The sequence below is a fragment of the Colletotrichum orchidophilum genome, assembly GCF_001831195.1.
Source record: "Colletotrichum orchidophilum strain IMI 309357 chromosome Unknown Scaffold_48.1, whole genome shotgun sequence".
NCBI classification, from domain to species: domain Eukaryota; kingdom Fungi; phylum Ascomycota; class Sordariomycetes; order Glomerellales; family Glomerellaceae; genus Colletotrichum; species Colletotrichum orchidophilum.
The window spans coordinates 153,778-170,893 of NW_019173004.1; the positions used below are offsets into that span (position 1 = coordinate 153,778).

The window sequence follows — 17,116 nt, forward strand, 5'->3', positions numbered from 1 at the left end:
CTGATATTCACACTCCAGAACAGGGGATAAAGTGAGCTCTTCCTTCCAAAAGGAACAGTACACATACCTGATTTGAAGTCAAAATCGGAATCAGAAAGAGGTGAATGCACATTATCCCAGTCAAGTCAGCGTTCAGATTAAATCAAGTACCAATATCAGGATCGAGAGGAGGACACGGATGGCTACAGTTTGGAAGGGAGTCAAAAATGAATGCGCTCTCTTAACACCAACCTTACCTAGGTAGTTTAGGGGACCAGAAAGAAATAAGGACAAGGGCCTCCCACCTTAATTTGCATGAGTTGTTGACAAAGATTTAAGACCCATTGAAGAAGAGCGTAGGTCGATGGCAATATCTCTGCCTTGGACCAAGCACACATTGCTGCCGAAACTTCAGCGTCGGTGAGGTTTATGAGTCGATTATGTAAAATGGAGGGACGAGAAACTTAAGCTAGGCAAACTCTCATCAATATCCCTCAGTTTCAATGTTTCGTTCCGTTATTATGGGAATTCAACTGTAGACTCCAGCTCGGTGTCCTTGGCCCTTTCCAATATACGTAGCTAATTTAACGGCTAATTATAACAAACTTCCATATCAAGGAGGAACTCAAGTAATACTATATACCCAACACGTACAGTATTCTAACGTAGATCTACTCCCTAAATTTACGGATTCGCGCCGCAATCGATATACAACGCCAGGGCAAAAGGCGGGTTACACCATTGAGCCCAGCACCAAAAAGAGGACCCTCACTTTGGAGATAATCTTCGTCTATAGGAATATATACCTCATTATTTTTACAATTGTCTATAATAAAGCCATTTTTATTCTTGTAAAACAAATAAGAATATCTCGGGCTTTGTCATTTTGGTGTGGGATCCTTAGTGGTGTAAACTGTCGGATTGGAAGCCCAATTCGACCTCGAGTCAGCGCCAGCGCAGGGGCCATCTGAGGGTCTCTATATCAGCGTTTGACCGGCGATCCAACCCACGGTTGGAACCTCTCTTTTCCACTTCACGCAGAGATCAATACAGGTTAATTGACCCTTCGTCACCACGGTTCGATCGAACAAATCACCCTGTGATTACGTAAACCAACATAAACAGACTTTTGACCTGGCGTTGTACCATATTAGACATACGCTCAGTATATATGGCCGCAGCTAGAGTAGGTATGTCGCCACTGACCCATTCAGGGTCCATGCTAGACTCGAGCGAATATTTAACCACGTCCTCCCGCCAACCACGGGCGGGACCAACTAGGCAGTTGTCCCCTGAAAAATTGAAGCCATATACGTTGATCTTGTAGACACAAAGCCACCGCTAGTGTCCATCAGATGCTTAACAACATCCAGGTTTCCGGTGGCCGCGGTAGACCAAGAGAGTGGCCAAAAATTGGCATTAGTGGTGGAGAAATTGGTGGGAATCCAAGCGATTTGCATTCAGCAGACGAATGAGCCAAGGGGGTCTCTTTCGCTTCTGGAACAGTGATATTATTTGTTATGCGGTATAAGTGATGACTAAATACATGTCCTTGTGTCCTCATGTAGCCACAAAGTACAATGAAGATATAGGTCACGTCAGCTATGGGCTCTCAGCTGATTATGAGCTTCGCTACACAAAGTAGAGCCTCGGATTTCAGCTTTTGTTTAGACTAACACTACGACAGAGCACATTGTCTATTCTTGCTCTCAATTGACCGCTAACTCTCGTCAGCGTGTATTCTTGCCAAGGACAGGATTAGAACCTACTAGAAGGGTCAAAGCTAGCTTTTCGGTGTTTCCTCAAGTGACGCTAAGTATGACATGCAGGGTGGCGCCTAATTACAGTGCGCCCTTGTATGACATGGTTTTGACATTCCCCACAGAGCCCCGAGGCCGGGAATAAGTTCACCGCCGACCCAGAGGGGTTCCCTTCCCCAATTGATAAGAAGACTCAACTGACGACATACGCTTGAAAGCGGCGCAGATCAACCAGTACCCAGTACAATCTTTTAGTCAATGAGAATCCAGTGCTTAGTTGGTCAGCCACATGCAGCACAATGCTGGTTCGCCTAAGATGAATCCAATCAAGACTGCCGATGCTCCCAATCCCATCACTTTTCGAAATCACCGGCCCGGCGACATGGGCTATATCACTCACCGACATGGCGTTATCTATGCCAAAGAGCACAACTACGGCGAACTATTCGAGGCCATGGTTAGCCAGATAACGGCCGACTTCCTCCTCAATTACGATCCGGCAAAAGAGCGGTGCTGGATAGCAGAAAGAGACGACAAGTTTCTAGGTGCCATCATGCTCATTAGGGACCGCGAAACGATTGGTAGAGCGAAACTGAGATGCTTCTTTGTAGAAAAGGAAGCACGGGGGTCTGGCTTGGGAACGGAGTTGATTAGGCTGTGTGTTGCGTTTGCACGAGAAGTTGGATATGAGCGCATTGGCTTGGCAACCGACTTTCACCTGGCCTCTGCGCGGCGGTTGTATGGCAAGGCCGGGTTTGAGCTGAAAGCTACCGAGGAACATGAAGCCTGGGGGAAGAAGCGCATGGGAGAGACTTGGGAGCTGCAGCTTAAATAGCCCGAAATACGATGTCTAACAGCCTTGTTACATTCAGCAACGAAAAGCCGTCCAAGCTAAGCTTTCTGTTTCTTGCAACATCTCTCCTTGCCGCCAATAGTTAGTAGTCATAATCACTTCAGGACAGCTCTGTAGCAGCCCGCTCAATTTCTGAAGAATTCTGGGCCTAGCTCTCAGCCATTCAAGTCCCAAGCATTTCCCTCAATGATATGGGATGATTTGGAGGGCTAATCCAAGTCCAAGAAATCGCAAACTGGGTCGTTGTATACCTGGTCATCGTCTTCCTCGCTTGGATAAAAGCCACTAAGTATGCTATCCCTCATCCTCGGTATTGGGAATATGTCTAGCCAAGGGTTGTGCTGAATAACCTCTTGTAGTGCCGTTGGGGAGAGATGAGAAATGATTTCGTAGGATTTTCCGAGCCGCGCGGGTCCCGATACGTGAGGAGAAAGTTGCCGTCGTTTCCCTCGATCACTTCTACCGGAAAACAAGTACAAGTGTATTTCTCGCTAGCGCGTCGAATGCATTGAGTCTCGCAGGAGCAGGGAGGCCTCGAGGTGTGGGAAGACGCAATGTCTAATTTGAAGACGCTCTTTGAAGGATTCCGCTATAATTTCGCGTATGCCCGTGCGTTTGAGCAAGTGGTAGATTCCAAGCATATCCTGAATCTGTGATGGATCCATGGGACTCCACTTATCTGGTTGCTGCCGTTGCGGCGGTGACGAGGGATGTCGCGAATGGAGCTTCTGTTGCAGCTGAGTTGGGGTGGAGTGCGATACTTCTCATGCGTCTCTTCTGGCCTGTTTGTCACGCGTTCTCAGAGTGTTTTCACAATGTTGAAGCTTGCCAAGGCCTTGGCAGAGCGAGAGAAGCAAATCAAGATCATTCCTGTTCACCCACGCATGGTTGCCACCGACCTTCACCATGCCTCCACTGGTATATTCCTCTGACATTTTCTGTACTCATCCATCTTTTTTGCAACCCCGTTGGAAAAAGGGGCTCGATCACAGATTTGGGCGGCCGTGGGCCCTGACGCTAACAATGGACAAAACAACGGGCCAACTGCCACAGCTGAATCAAGTTCGACGCTTAGCAAGGATTGTAATCTTCAAGAGGATATTTTCGATGTATCCTACCTGTGCGTGATAAGCAAGTCACATTTCAAGTCGGATCCGTTGACAGTCGTGGTCGAGTTGAGGTCACGGTACCGTGAGAAGCTTCATTGGGTGAAGAGTCGTCCATGTAGGCTTGTGTGCTAGACGTTCTCTTGGGCAGACCGAATGCGCAATGGTGCTGAATAGCGCGATGGTTGATCTCACTTCCAGTCCCGGCCACCATGGACTATTTTCATCTCTCTGAGCTTCAATCCTATGGAGAGCTTATATGTATGTGCATTAAGGCGACAACTAGGCGGACAAGTAATCCCAATAGTGGATCCTAGGGTCTTGAGAGGCCACAATTTTGTCAACTAATCAGTTGCGAGTGCTGTACATATGACGGGGTGACCCCATCGACCTGCATCGCTCCAAAGCCCCGAACCGAACCGAACCGAGCCAACAGGAAAAGAGACGGACAAGGAAGAATATGTGCAAGTGCTGTTAACGGCTGATTCTATCAAGAACAGTATATTCCTACCTGGTATAGATTCTCTCGCATTGTCTATCTTTATACAACACAAGCTAGAAAACCAACAGTACGTCTCTCGGGCATCCGTTCTATAGCCATCACAGGTTCGCGATGGGCGCCCCATCTGCAGCCGCGCCGGGCGAGAAATCACAAGAGACCAATTCGGGGCAAGATGGCGAGGTACTCAACAACCTGGAGCGCATTACAACCGTCGCATCCTATGAGCCACCCGACATGAGCCCGTTGCGTCGCCGCGCCGTCATGTGTGCCCTCTGTCTGACCCTCCTCCTGAGCGCACTGGACATCACAATCATCGCCACGGCCCTGCCAACAATTGCTTCGACGCTCCAAGCCACGGCCTCGCAGTACGCATGGGTTGGCAGCGCGTACACTTTGTCAAGCACGGCCTCCACGCCGGTTTGGGCAAAGATGTCGGACATCTTTGGCCGGAAACCGACCATCATGACCGCGGCGGCGACGTTCATGGTGGGAAGTCTGATCGCGGCCCTGGCTGGCAATATTCAAGTCCTCATCGCTGGGAGGACTGTACAGGGACTGGGAGGAGGTGGCTCGTTGGTCCTGATTACGATTGTGATTGGCGACATTTTCAAGTTGGAGGATCGGGCCAAGTACTACGGCATGACTGGCATTGTGTACGGAATTGCCAGCGCTGTTGGTCCCGTCCTAGGTGGCGTGTTTACGCAGACAATTGGATGGCGATGGTGTTGTGAGAGAAAACTTCCCTCTCCTCAAATGATGTGCACTGAGACTGATGTTTGCTAGTTTTCATCAACTTACCTTTCGACGGCGTTGCCCTTCTGGTTTTATTCTTCGCCCTCAAAGTTGAAACACCAAAAGAGCCTTTCATCGCCGGCCTTCGAGACCTTGACTGGATCGGGTTTCTGCTCATCATTGGCGGCACAATCTGCTTCCTCTATGGCCTGGAGACAGGTGCTGGGGGCATAGTGCCTTGGAACTCGGCTCTGGTCATCTGTCTAATCCTCTTCGGGGTCCTCGTCCTCGCACTTTTCGTTGTATGGGAAGCCCGTTTCGCCACGAACCCCGTCATCCCCTTTCGAATCTTTGACAAGATCACCAACATCGCCTCTTTTATTCTTGCTTGCATCCACAGCTTTGTGTTCATCTCCTACGATTACTTTTTGCCGCTGTACTTCCAGGTAGTCCTCGGTTTCAAACCCATCATTGCTGGCATTACGCTTTTCCCTCTGCTAATTCCGCTCACGATGATGACGATGCTTGGAGGACTGTTCATCCGGAAGACTGGCAACTATCTCCTCCCAATCTTCTTCGGGTCGGCACTCATGACTCTCGGAAACGGTCTGTTCATCAGCTTCGGGATCAGCACTCAATGGGCCAAGATCGTCGTCTTCCAGATGATCACTGGCTTCGGAGCTGGCGTGCTCTTTCAAAGTCCAATGATCTCTATCCAGACTCACACCAAACAGGGGGATATGGCGGCCGCCATGTCTGCATTCAGCTTCCTAAGGTCCCTCTTCTCCTCCATGTCAATCGTCATCGGTACCGTATTGTTGCAGCATAATCTCGGTGGCGGAGAACTGACAGCAGGGAAGCTTGGTTCTGAAGACGAGAATGATGCGACACATGAGGCGAGCAAGACAGACTATATGTCTGCCTTGCGTGTAATGTGGGCCTTCTTTACTGGTGTTTCTGGGTGTATGCTTCTAGCAGCATTCTTCATCAAGCCAAAGCCTTTAAAGACCTCTTTGAGTGATGGAGGCAGATAGAAGGTCTCAGAGCACATCAAGTTTGGAACTGTCTTGGCGTACACAAGGGAAAATTCGCACACTGAAGGCTTGGAAAAATATGCCACGCAGTAATTAATCAAGTGCGTTGGACTAAATTCATCACCGTTTCCGTATTGACATCTGTTCATCAAAACCACCTTTTTGACGTCTCTTTTCAATTTGGGTACCCTCCGCATTATCACAATGTTCAAATCCATTACTGAATCAAGCAGCCACTTAGCCTGATCTGGGTTGGTGGGAGAGTGAGTGAGGGGATGTTCGAGACCCATGTGATGCTGGAACACTGCGGTCTTTCGCGGGCGGGAAAGGTACAGGAGCGGACTCTGACGTTCATCCATGGTAACAAATGATTCAAGCCCCATCAAGTCAATCAGCAGGAAGGCACGATGATTATGAGCAAAGCAGAGAGGTGAGTTGATGAAATGTTCGTTCAATGAAATATATGAGGTATATAAACTAAAGTAGATACAAGAATAACCGCCAACACCCAAATCCTTAACACGGAAACAACTGGGCTGTGCGTAGAGAACTTTAGTGCTTCAAGTCGAAGCGGTCGAGGTTCATGACCTTGTCCCAGGCCGCGACAAAGTCCTTGACAAACTTCTCCTTGGCGTCGGAGCTGGCATAAACCTCAGAGACGGCACGGAGCTCGGCGTGAGATCCAAAGACGAGGTCGGCGCGGGTGGCAGTCCACTTCTCGGCCTTGGTCTTGCGGTCGACACCGCTCCAGACCTCGGCGTCGTCGCCGGTCGTGGACCAGACGGTGGAGATGTCGAGCAGGTTGACGAACCAGTCGTTAGTCAGCTGGCCCTTCTTGGCGGTCAGGACACCGGTGTTGGACTGGTCAAAGGTGGCGCCCAGAGCGCGGAGACCGCCGACGAGTACGGTCAGCTCCGGGGGCGAGAGGGTGAGCTGGGAGGCCTTGTCGACGAGGAACTCCTCGGTGCGGGCGCGGGCGGTTCCCTTGCCGTAGTTGCGGAAGCCGTCGGCCTGGGGCTCGAGGTAGCCAAAGGCGCGGATGTCTGTGTTCTCCTGGGTGGCATCGACACGGCCGGCGGCGAAGGGGACGGTCACGGCAACGCCGGCGTCGCTGGCGGCCTTCTCGACGGCGGCGACACCGCCGAGCACGATCAGGTCGGCGAGGGAAACCTTCTTGGCGCCGGTGTTGAAGCTGGTCTGGATGGCCTTGAGGGCATCAAGGACCTCGGTGAGGACGGGAGGGTTGTTGGAAACCCACTGGTTCTGGGGCGCGAGGGCGATGCGGGCACCGTTGGCACCACCGCGCTTGTCAGAGTTACGGTAGGTCGAGGCAGAGGCCCAGGCGACGGAGGCGAGCTTGGAGACGTCGAGACCGGCGGTGCCGAGGATGTCAGACTTGAGCTTGGCCACATCGGCATCGTCAATCAGCTCACCCTCCCGAGCAGGAAGGGGATCCTGCCAGATGAAATCCTGCTTGGGGACGTCCGTTCCTAGGTAGCGGAGTCTGGGGCCCATGTCGCGGTGGAGAAGCTTGAACCAAGCCTTGGCGAAGGCATCGGCGAGCTCCTCGGGGTGGTCGAGCCAGCGGGTGGTGATGTTGAGGTACGAAGGGTCATTGATGAGGGCCAAGTCACTGGTGAGCATGGTGGCCCTGCGGAACTTGGTCGGGTCAAAGGGGTCGGGATAGTCGCGGGTGCCGTTGAGGGCCTCCCATTGGTGAGCGCCGGCAGGACTGGTGACGAGGGTCCATTTGTTGTGAAGGAGAGACTGCAAGTAGCCGTTGCTCCATCTGCAGGTACAAGGATTAGCGTTGGTGTGTCACTGCATAATCACCCGGTCATGTATATATAAATAGCTTTTTTCGGCCTCGTCGTTTTGTCGCCTCAATATTTCTCTTCTGACCTTCTCTCATGGGCGACGACGGCCATGAGAAAAAGCCTCAAGAGGGAGCGGGCGGGGAGATGAGTGCCAAGAACAGGGGGCAAATGCAAACGGAAATAGTCTCATCACAGTCACTTACTTGGTAGGGGTCTTTGTCCAGACAACCTCGAGACCACTGGTCATCTGGTTGGGGCCGTTGCCATCGCCGACGCTGTTGTGCCATCCGAGACCCATCTCGCCAAGGTCAGCAGCCTCAGGCGCGCCTCCAATGTTGCCTATGAGAGTCGGCGAATTAGTATCTGCATGTTCCAAAAGGAGCGGTGAAAATCGCTTGGTCCGCGGGTGAAGCGGAGAGCTCGCCGGATGCTCGACTCTGCTCCGCCCGTCTGTCCGACTTGATCCGGGAATATGCGGTGGTTGCAAAACTCACTTGAAGGCACAGCACCGTGCGTCTTGCCGAAGGCGTGTCCACCGGCGATCAGCGCAACAGTCTCCTCATCATTCATTCCCATGCGATCGAAAGCGACGCGAATATCCTTGGCCGAAGCGGCGGGGTTGGAGCTGGCATCGGGGCCCTCCGGGTTGACGTAGATCAGGCCCATGTGCGTGGCTCCCAGGGGCTTCTCGAGCTTGTCGGCGCGCTCGAATATGTCGGTGCTGCCATTGTAGCGGACATCGTTGCCCTTGGGAACAAACGTCGTCTCTCCGCCCCAGTAGATGGCCTCATCGGATTGCCAGGTGTCGGCACGACCAGCGCCGAAGCCAATGGTGGTGAAGCCCATGGACTCGAGGGCGGTGTTACCCGCCAGGAGATACAAGTCCGCCCATGAGATATTCTTGCCGTACTTTTGCTTGATAGGCCCTGCAGAGATCAACCAGGATCAGCAAACGTTTCTTCTCTATCTCTCAAAGGGCCCACATCATCGTTCTACTCGAGCCATCGAGCCACCGCAAAGTGGGTGTCGCTACCGAGTTGATGATGTAAGTCGACATGGGGAGGGGGGGGCCAAAAGGCAAAGGACATATTAACAGGGGAAATCTTACACAGCAGGCGGCGAGCCTTGTCGAGGTTCTGGTTGTCAGGCCAGCTATTGAGTGGAGCGAACCGTTGCTGGCCCTGCACGAGTCCAATATTAGTAAACGCCTAGCAAAGAAGAATCCAAAGTGATACAGAAATGTGATAAGATGCAAACGGTCCAGGTCCATATTTCGTGACGCAGTGCGGGTGGAGAAAGTTGAGGAAGATGCTTTAGCACCTCTTGGCTTTCTCCTGGGATAGGACAGAAAACCTCCGTCTCCCCAATCGATCTTGGCACGCGAGACGAATAGGACCGCGAGGAAATGATCAAGTGCAACGGTAGGCAAGGAATAAGGAACGTGCTGCAGGGAGGGGTTGCAATGCAAGTTTACAACTCGTGGAAAAGCACCAACAAGACCCGACGAGCGGGGAAAGGGAAGGGAGAAGGACTTTGGGACAGCCAAACCCAAGAGAGCAAGCAGAACACAAGCCAAGAAATAATGATGATAATAATAATGGAAAAAGCAGCTCACCATTCCACCGCCACCTCGGCCGTCAATGGAGCGATATGTGCCGGCGCTATGCCATGCCATGCGGATGAAGAGGCCGCCGTAGTGGCCATAGTCGGCCGGCCACCAATCTTGGGACTCGGTCAGCAGGGCGTGGATGTCCTTCTTGAGAGCCTCATCTGACGTGGGATGTTAGTGAGAATTCCATCATGGACTGCAGGCCGTGGACCGTGGACCGTGGACCGTGGACCGTGGTGATCCCCCTCCTTGCCTGGGTCTACTCACAATCCAGATTTTTGAAAGCCGCAGCATAGTCAAAGTCGCCGCCGTACGGGTTGGTCGCAGGCTGGAATTGGCGAAGGGTGTCGAGTCTAAGCTGGCAAGGCCACCAGTCTTTGGAGCGGGTACCACCGCCGGCCTGGTCGCTGATTCTCGAGCATTGGCCAAAGCTGGCGCCCGTGTCTCTCTTGGGGAGCTCGCTGGTGACGGAACCATCACGTTTGGCGAAAGGGCAACCCTGAGCCGTGACGGCAGGGAGGAGAGCAGAAGCTGCCAAAAGGCAGCTTGACAGTTTGGCGTGCATGGTGATGGACGAGTTGTGTTCCAGAGGACGTTCAAAGAAGGAATGACTAGGAGAGACCGGGGTGGCAGACTCAACGGGTGAAGAAGAGTTTGTGTTCCTGGGGCAGAGGAAACGGCCTTTATTATTGAAAATGGGACGAACCCCAGGACATAAGTAATAAACAGTGGCGACTACGACTCACGGGCAACGACAGGCTTGACAGCTCGAGCGTGATGGAGCCCTCTCTCTCGCATGGGAATATTTAATTCCAGAACTCCATGATGATGAGTAACAATTCCAAGACCAGCGACGCCGCTCCCATGCCCGACGTCCCCCGAGGCGGTGCAGAGATGGGGGCCTTGGTAATAAGCTTCCCACAAACGGCAGTCGAGTCGGTATTGCGCACTAGGAAGCCCCATGGCAAGGTTTGCGATCCAGAATAAGCGCCTGGAATACCAATCTTGTTTGATTGGGATGGGCGTGAGCATATCGCAGATTGTCCTTGGGCCTTGGGTGTTGTGCCTGTTTGTGCCTGGACCGCTTTTCACACTTTTGGGCGGGGATTGTGTCCTAACCGATGTCCATCTCTGTGAAACTTATGGCAACTTGTATGGAGAAGACATGGGGGGAAAACACCAGGATGGGGCTGGCGTGGCCGGGATCATGAGCTCAAATGTGATCCATAATCGGACATAAGCTAGGGAATCCGGGGAGCTGACGAGTTGTGCTCCCTGCTCAAGTCAACAGTTGGATGCGGGCCGGTTGGTGCCAAGTCCCTGAGCGACTGGAAGAGTAAGGTAGTATTTCAGAAATTCACACCAATCGCGACCAATTGTGCGATGACAGTTTCCAAGCTGCGGGAGCCACTTTGAATCTAATAGACTTTGAACCCCCTAACCCCGAAGAGCAACTTGTCGGATCATATCAACCCCCCCTCTCTCTGCTATTACCCTGCTCTACCCTACTCTACCCTGTAAACACCACTTCGCACCGCATATACATATAGCTCTACGGAGCTGCCGCCGGCAACGGGCTAATTGATACCTCCGTCATCCACCTTGCTGCTGTGGCTTGTCTCTTCAACTCGGGAAAGTCGAGACCGCCCCCCCCCTGGCAATCATGGGTGGGAGCTAGAATAGAGTCGACAGGGTGGATGAGGCAAAAACCGGCTAGACAGACCTGCCACTCTAAGCCTAGACGCAAACGACTACCTTAGGTCACACAAGGTTTTTGGCCCGAATCGCGGCCACATCAACATGGGATGAAGCCTTGAATGAAGGAAGCTTTTCATCAATCGTGCATTGACTCAGCCCTACCTTCTCTGGCGGCGGGAATCCTTTGGATGTGAAAGAAGCAAAAGCAAAAGCAAAAGCCTCTACAGGAAGATCTGGAACGGCCTTTCCCCCCCCCTTCCTCCATGACCCAATCCCCGCGCCGGCCGGCCGTTCAAGGCGGCCTTGAACGCGGCCTCGCCTGGCACGCACGGCACACCACATGGCCATGCGGGCGGGATCGGATGCATGCCAGGCAGCGTGGCAGATCAGCTTGCTAGCTAGCTGCAAGCATGAAAGAAACCCTCCCACGCACGGCCGAGCCAACCCAGCCAGTACCACCATCCTGAACAGGAAGGCTTAGAGCTGCACAAAACACACATCTATATCTAGAGCTGTCGGTCGAAAATCCTGCGACCCCGGCTGCGCCCGAGCCGGAGCATTGCCCCTGAGTGTAGCCGCATCAGTCATGCTGCCACTGCCTGCCAAGATGTTTGGCGAGTTGGGCTTCTCATCACATGCAAAGTCGCCTTGGGACTTGGGTATACGTAGGTATGTGATCCTTTGGTTTCTGGACTGGGCACTGTGAACTGCGAACTGCAGATCCGGAGGCCCTGGAAAGCCACGGCGACAACGGGTGAAATTCGACGCTGGGAGTGGCTGAAATGGGAATGAAATAATGTGCCGGCCGGCGAACTACTGTAGTGTGCAACTCTTTGAAAAACGATTATCCTTGTTGTGCTCGCGGACATTCGACCAACACCCGCTGGCCGACTGGCATGGCCTGGACTACGCGACAGCGCGTCGAACCACATTGGCTGGGGCACTGGGCAATGCGCACATGGTTGCCGGAAACACTACCCTCTTTGGTCTGACATATGCGTCCACAAAGTCTGTGGGATGGTTATACTCTCTCCTCTGCACCACCACGTGCTGGGCCCCGACGAGCTGCGGGTATCTGAAGGATGCAGCGTCAAAGGGGGGAAACTTTACCTTTGCGACGGACGTCATCTCGGGAACTAGAAGAACACAGGGGGGGGGGGGCAATCGAAGACTGGGAAATTTGTTTTTCGGGGTTCACCTTACACCATTTCACGCGCGGCAATTTACCAATCATGAATCATATCATTTTCCCCTCCCACTATACCAAAATTAAACCTTGATCAAGTCGGCTGCACCGTTTTTGATTGTAAAAAAATCTCGACTTGTATGGGATCCTAGTCTGAGTCAGGGAGGATCACAGTAACATCAGACCCATTCTCTTCTACGTCCAACTTACTATCAACTTCAACAATTGACTTTGCTCTAGGATGCCGAGGTGGACGGCATTTTCCGTTGGGAAATATAGTTGAATCCCACCCGTGATCCATGTTATCAATTCTATCAGGTTTCCTTGAAACCTCATGCAAAGTCAAAAGTTTCTCAATTGACAACCCAGACCACCCAGCGAATTCCATCAGACTTTTTGCGCAACATTCAGTTTCGATTATGAGTTGGCTTGGTCAGCATAAATGATTAGGAGCCTTTGAGCGGTTACTTTTTAGAGTCTAACTATCCCGCTGACGAGTTTATGCAATCCAATAGAGTGGCTGGAGTGGCATATGAGTAATGTTTGTAAGCTTGGCTACTTGGCAAGCTTTGTGTTACGATATCATGTCCGTGTCGGCAATTATCATTCTCCAGGTCAACTGATCAACAAGTGCCGATCTGGGATATCAAACTCCTTCGAAAACGTAGTATGTATCCGTACGTCCGACAGCAATCGGATGGGTCTTCTCTGTATGACTAACACGAGTACTCAAGAGCAAGCAAACTCACATCAGCCTCGGTTGTGGTTGCGCACCAGAATAAGCCGCCAAGAAAAAGATGTAACTTTCTCTGATAAATCACTGTGACGAAGCTCACAAATAGAACAATCACATCATTCTATTAGCGCTGCCTGTGATGGGGGAAAAAAAATATAGCCTATAGCACCAAGATATTCGACGCATCCTGACCTATGTAGTCGACTTGGCCTAGGCAGCTCACGCCACAACGCGACGCGGACTAGGTTGAGCTGTGCATGCCAAGCTCAGGGGCCCAACTCGATCACACTGCATAAGCGGGTGACGCCCTCTTCTATTTCCAGCCGCCAATGAAGGAGGCCCGTTTCGTCAGCGCTCTCTGGTCTGGTAAGCATCCAATCCTTTGCCGGTGAGGAGTGGCGCGATGTCCATTGCAGATGCATCTCGATCGACGTTGCGCATCAAGCCATCGACAAAGGAATCCTTTTGCAGAGGTACGAATTCGCGCGTCGTGTGTGGCGGCTACAGGGAGAAATCCAAGTAAGTTTCGATCCCATGCTGCCTCTACCTCAAGGCGCAGCAGTAAGCTGCCAGGCACTCAAAGGATCGCAGGGTTTGGAATCAATCCGAGTAGCTCTCGCTAAAAACAAATAAGCATGCCAAGCAGACTAAGAGCTGGGTCAGACAGCGATGAGCTCAGCTTTACGACCCGGAGAAGTCGATAAGGGTGACCCTCCTCGGGATTCCCTCATCTTTGTCCCCATTGATCCAACATACCGGCGATACCCCACGTACCCTCCACATGACCCGGCGCCGCGGACCCGACCTTCGACAGAGGCCTTGTCTGTCCGTCAAGGGGGGGCACATCCGGCCCGGCGCGCTTGGCAACCCCGAAGGGATCTCCGAAGGGATCCCCGAGTCGACCCCCGCCCGAGTCATTCGTCAAGTCTATCCCACTGGGGAGCGGACCGGCATAGCCCCTTGAACAATGCTTGACAGCTACTGTTCCCATGTACTTACGGTCGTTTATAGAAGCCTATCTGTTTCATCCGAATTGGACACTAGTTCAATCCCTGCGAAACTTGGAATGGACATGGGATGACTCGGGTATCCTTGGCTAATCTCAGGGGTAAGAAACCCGACTCCAGATTTCGAAATGCCGGATTGATTCATCTTCCTAAACCAAGACTAATTTGTCATCTTAGTCACCAAGCAGAACGTGACTCTGCAAATTGCCTATTATAGGCCTGCTAACGACCTGCAAATAAGTGTCACGGTGAACGATTTGTTTCTGATTAACATCATCTCTGGCAATCTGCCACGGCCCAAGCTGCGTCACTTTGTCTGGGCCCCTGAGCGCAGGCCTCGTTCTAGGCCATCAATGAGTCTCCTCGCAATGCGCGCGGGCTCTCCTGAACGACCCCTTGCCGTCTCTTCTTCGAAGCTGCATCGCTGCGTCCACCACTCCAGCCACGTCTCTGCCCGCGCACCTTCGTCTGCCCGAAGCAGCCCGGCGCTGACGTCTATGACGTCCGGTCGCCAACTATCGCGCCAGAACACCGTCGCGCCGCACTTTCCACAGAATTCACGGGAAACGCCCCGGGACGATTCATACGTCTTCAGGATCCCGGCGGGCAACTCTGAAAAGTCGAGAGGAAGCGTCACGGACTGGCCGTCGACTGGCCCCGGCACGTGGAAGAAGATATTGCATCGGGGGATAAACGCCCATGTTTGAATTTCGAATCCGCAGATGAGACGGCAAGACCGACAGGCACACGTTCCAGCCAGGTATTTGGTGCCGTTGCTTCGCACCCACCACTTTAGGCTATCGGGATTCTTCATGAAGGCGTCCGAGTGCCTGATAGCAGGGTACTCCAGGTCGGAGAAGCCGGAGTGCGGTAGATAGCTTTGACTAGTTGGCCGTGTGATGTGGAAGCTCACGGTGCCGCAGGCGCAAGAGGCGGGCAGGGAATCTTTCGGGCAGATAGATGGCATAGGAGGAAGCTTCTCTGTAGTTTCTGCTTCCAGAATGTCTGGCTTCGTCGGCGATTCCATAGGTTGCCCGTCAATGTCGGGCAGCCACACCGAAAGACCACCGTCTTTGGTATCGGACACGCCGGTATGTCTTGCGTAACGCGCATCTTCACCAGCATTCTCGGGGTTACTGTCCAGCAAAACACCTGTCGCCGCTTCCCACTTTGTGACACCATCCACGTCTTTGCTTCTCAGGACATGGCATCCGCAGGTGTTACAGAAGTATCTCGTCCATTGGTCAAGACCGTGATGCTCTACCGTACGGCCCGTACTCTCATGTTGTCGAACGGGTCGGATTGGGTAATATGAGACGCATAGAATGCCCGTCGCGTGTCGACTGATGTCGCTGTGGTCGATGGACAGCTTGATGTTTTCCCCCGGCATAACACGGGTCTGAATTTGCTGCGAGACAGCACCGCAAAGACAGGAAAGGTTCATTGATTTCGTCGACATGGTGCCTCGCTGTGGTTTTGAAGCGATATACCCGAACAGTAGCAGAATGGATGATTCGTATACTTCCTATGGTCTTGGACTCTGCCATAGGAACGAGTGCCATAAGCAAAGGAAGGTTGTCAGCAGGGTCCAGATTATGCTTCCCCGCATCGGCTTGGGGCATCAGATACCGGCCCGGCCAACCGGATACCAAGCGTCGCCCCCGAAAGCGGAGAATCTTCCAAACTTTCGGTGAATATCGACCCTGCAGCTGCTGGAGCCTGCGTCGATCTAGGTCGTATTTAAGGCGTGTTAATAGCCGGACTTGATTTAGGCACGGAAGATCGGGAAGATCGGGAAGATTTCCAAGTAAACCCTGCTTGGCCTCTTCTTAACTGGATGAACCTGTGCAGGGCTGGAATTGAGTGCGCAGGATATCGCTCGACTGTCACCGGATGTTGTTATGAGATGGGGTTGATCAACGTCGGCTGTCCAGGAAGTCCGTTCCAGTCCGTTCCAGTCTTGAGAAATTGAGATGATACCGTGTGGGCGACAGCAATGATCAATAACGGGCAGGGTTCTCACGCCGCCATGGACGATGCGGACCAGAATTGCGGGATTTCTACCTGTCACAAGAATGGTTGAGCGGTTCCCTTGCACGTGGGCTCGATGGGCACGTGTGAAAACTGAAGTTCAAAAAATGTAGAGTAGATGAGCTAGAAACACATCGTCTATCATCAAATTTGGGCCGGTCTCTCAAGATCAGAGTATCGCCAAAGAGCGGTACACTCGTTTGAACTCACCGTACCTGTTTCCGATAAGCCATCACGCTCTCCACAAGACCTGCAGCTTTTCGTCCAGGATGGATCGATTTTTCAATTTGTGGAGTCCAACACAAATCAGAAGCCTCCCAAAACTTGCGATCCTGTTGTCTTTATATTTGTTAGGAACGGAGTTCAGACTGCCAAAGGCTTCCACCAGAAAAGTCTGCCGTCCGCCGTCATCTCATCATCGCCAGGAACCGCACTAGAAAGGTTCAAGAGTCTTGAAAATAGGTTCGGCTTTTACTCAAACAAAACTCCAGTCAAGATCCCCCGAAAGCGAAATTTGATCGTTTCCAAAGCAAAAGTGATTCGAGATACTGACTAACTTTCTGGTCACCGACTGTTTATGAAGCAATTCAACATTAGATACCCCCTTGCCTTGTAATATCTTAGTGTTCCCTGTGAGGAACCTATACGGTAGGAATGGATACGCTTAGGCAACCAAATGATGTCTGCTGATTTCGCAATGTGAATGAGGCGTTCATGCAACCTCGCCTTGCCTGCATGTGTTCTCCAAGTAGCTGGACCATTATATCCGTAATGGAGGCACGACATCTCAAGTAAGAGAATGACTAGTGGGCAAGTGTTCCAGATCATAAATGCCATTCTCTGCGAGTTTCTTCAGTTCTTCTCCACCATAAACCGATCCAAGCCGACGGTTCACAATTCTCGTTGGTCGCCACGTGGGGCGTTGGCACGAACTATTGCGGTAATAAGCCGAGCAAGTGGAGCACCAAAGTCCTCAATAGGCAACTTTGCAGGGTTTGCACCATTGCCTTAACGATGGCGTGCTTGGGACGGCGACACGAAGGATCAGAAGTCTACTGACATGTGC

The 17,116-nt window shown here is 52.2% G+C and overlaps 6 protein-coding genes across 6 annotated transcripts; 4 read left to right on the forward strand and 2 right to left on the reverse strand.

The window, feature by feature from the left end:
- Positions 1–2,028: 2,028 nt before the first annotated feature.
- Positions 2,029–2,574, forward strand: CORC01_06448 (MarR-family transcriptional regulator; the record flags this gene model as incomplete). Its single annotated transcript, XM_022618089.1, has 1 exon — positions 2,029–2,574. The coding sequence occupies one exon, from the start codon at positions 2,029–2,031 to the stop codon at positions 2,572–2,574; it is 546 nt and encodes a 181-aa protein (XP_022475401.1).
- Positions 2,575–3,498: 924 nt separating this feature from the next.
- On the forward strand, positions 3,499–3,720 carry CORC01_06449 (uncharacterized protein; the record flags this gene model as incomplete). The annotated part of the gene is made up of 1 exon (XM_022618090.1): positions 3,499–3,720. One exon carries the CDS (start codon positions 3,499–3,501, stop codon positions 3,718–3,720), a length of 222 nt encoding a protein of 73 aa, XP_022475402.1.
- Positions 3,721–4,311: 591 nt separating this feature from the next.
- On the forward strand, positions 4,312–5,966 carry CORC01_06450 (major facilitator superfamily transporter; the record flags this gene model as incomplete). Its single annotated transcript, XM_022618091.1, has 2 exons — positions 4,312–4,927; positions 4,984–5,966. The coding sequence occupies 2 exons, from the start codon at positions 4,312–4,314 to the stop codon at positions 5,964–5,966; spliced, it is 1,599 nt and encodes a 532-aa protein (XP_022475403.1).
- A 552-nt stretch (positions 5,967–6,518) lies between these two features.
- On the reverse strand, positions 6,519–9,957 carry CORC01_06451 (catalase/peroxidase HPI; the record flags this gene model as incomplete). Its single annotated transcript, XM_022618092.1, has 6 exons — positions 6,519–7,755; positions 7,987–8,122; positions 8,278–8,709; positions 8,892–8,964; positions 9,399–9,553; positions 9,660–9,957. 6 exons carry the CDS (start codon positions 9,955–9,957, stop codon positions 6,519–6,521), a joined length of 2,331 nt encoding a protein of 776 aa, XP_022475404.1.
- Positions 9,958–12,172: 2,215 nt separating this feature from the next.
- CORC01_06452 (uncharacterized protein) lies at positions 12,173–12,370 on the forward strand (the record flags this gene model as incomplete). The annotated part of the gene is made up of 1 exon (XM_022618093.1): positions 12,173–12,370. One exon carries the CDS (start codon positions 12,173–12,175, stop codon positions 12,368–12,370), a length of 198 nt encoding a protein of 65 aa, XP_022475405.1.
- A 1,956-nt stretch (positions 12,371–14,326) lies between these two features.
- CORC01_06453 (glutathione-dependent formaldehyde-activating enzyme) lies at positions 14,327–15,478 on the reverse strand (the record flags this gene model as incomplete). The annotated part of the gene is made up of 1 exon (XM_022618094.1): positions 14,327–15,478. One exon carries the CDS (start codon positions 15,476–15,478, stop codon positions 14,327–14,329), a length of 1,152 nt encoding a protein of 383 aa, XP_022475406.1.
- Positions 15,479–17,116: the final 1,638 nt, after the last annotated feature.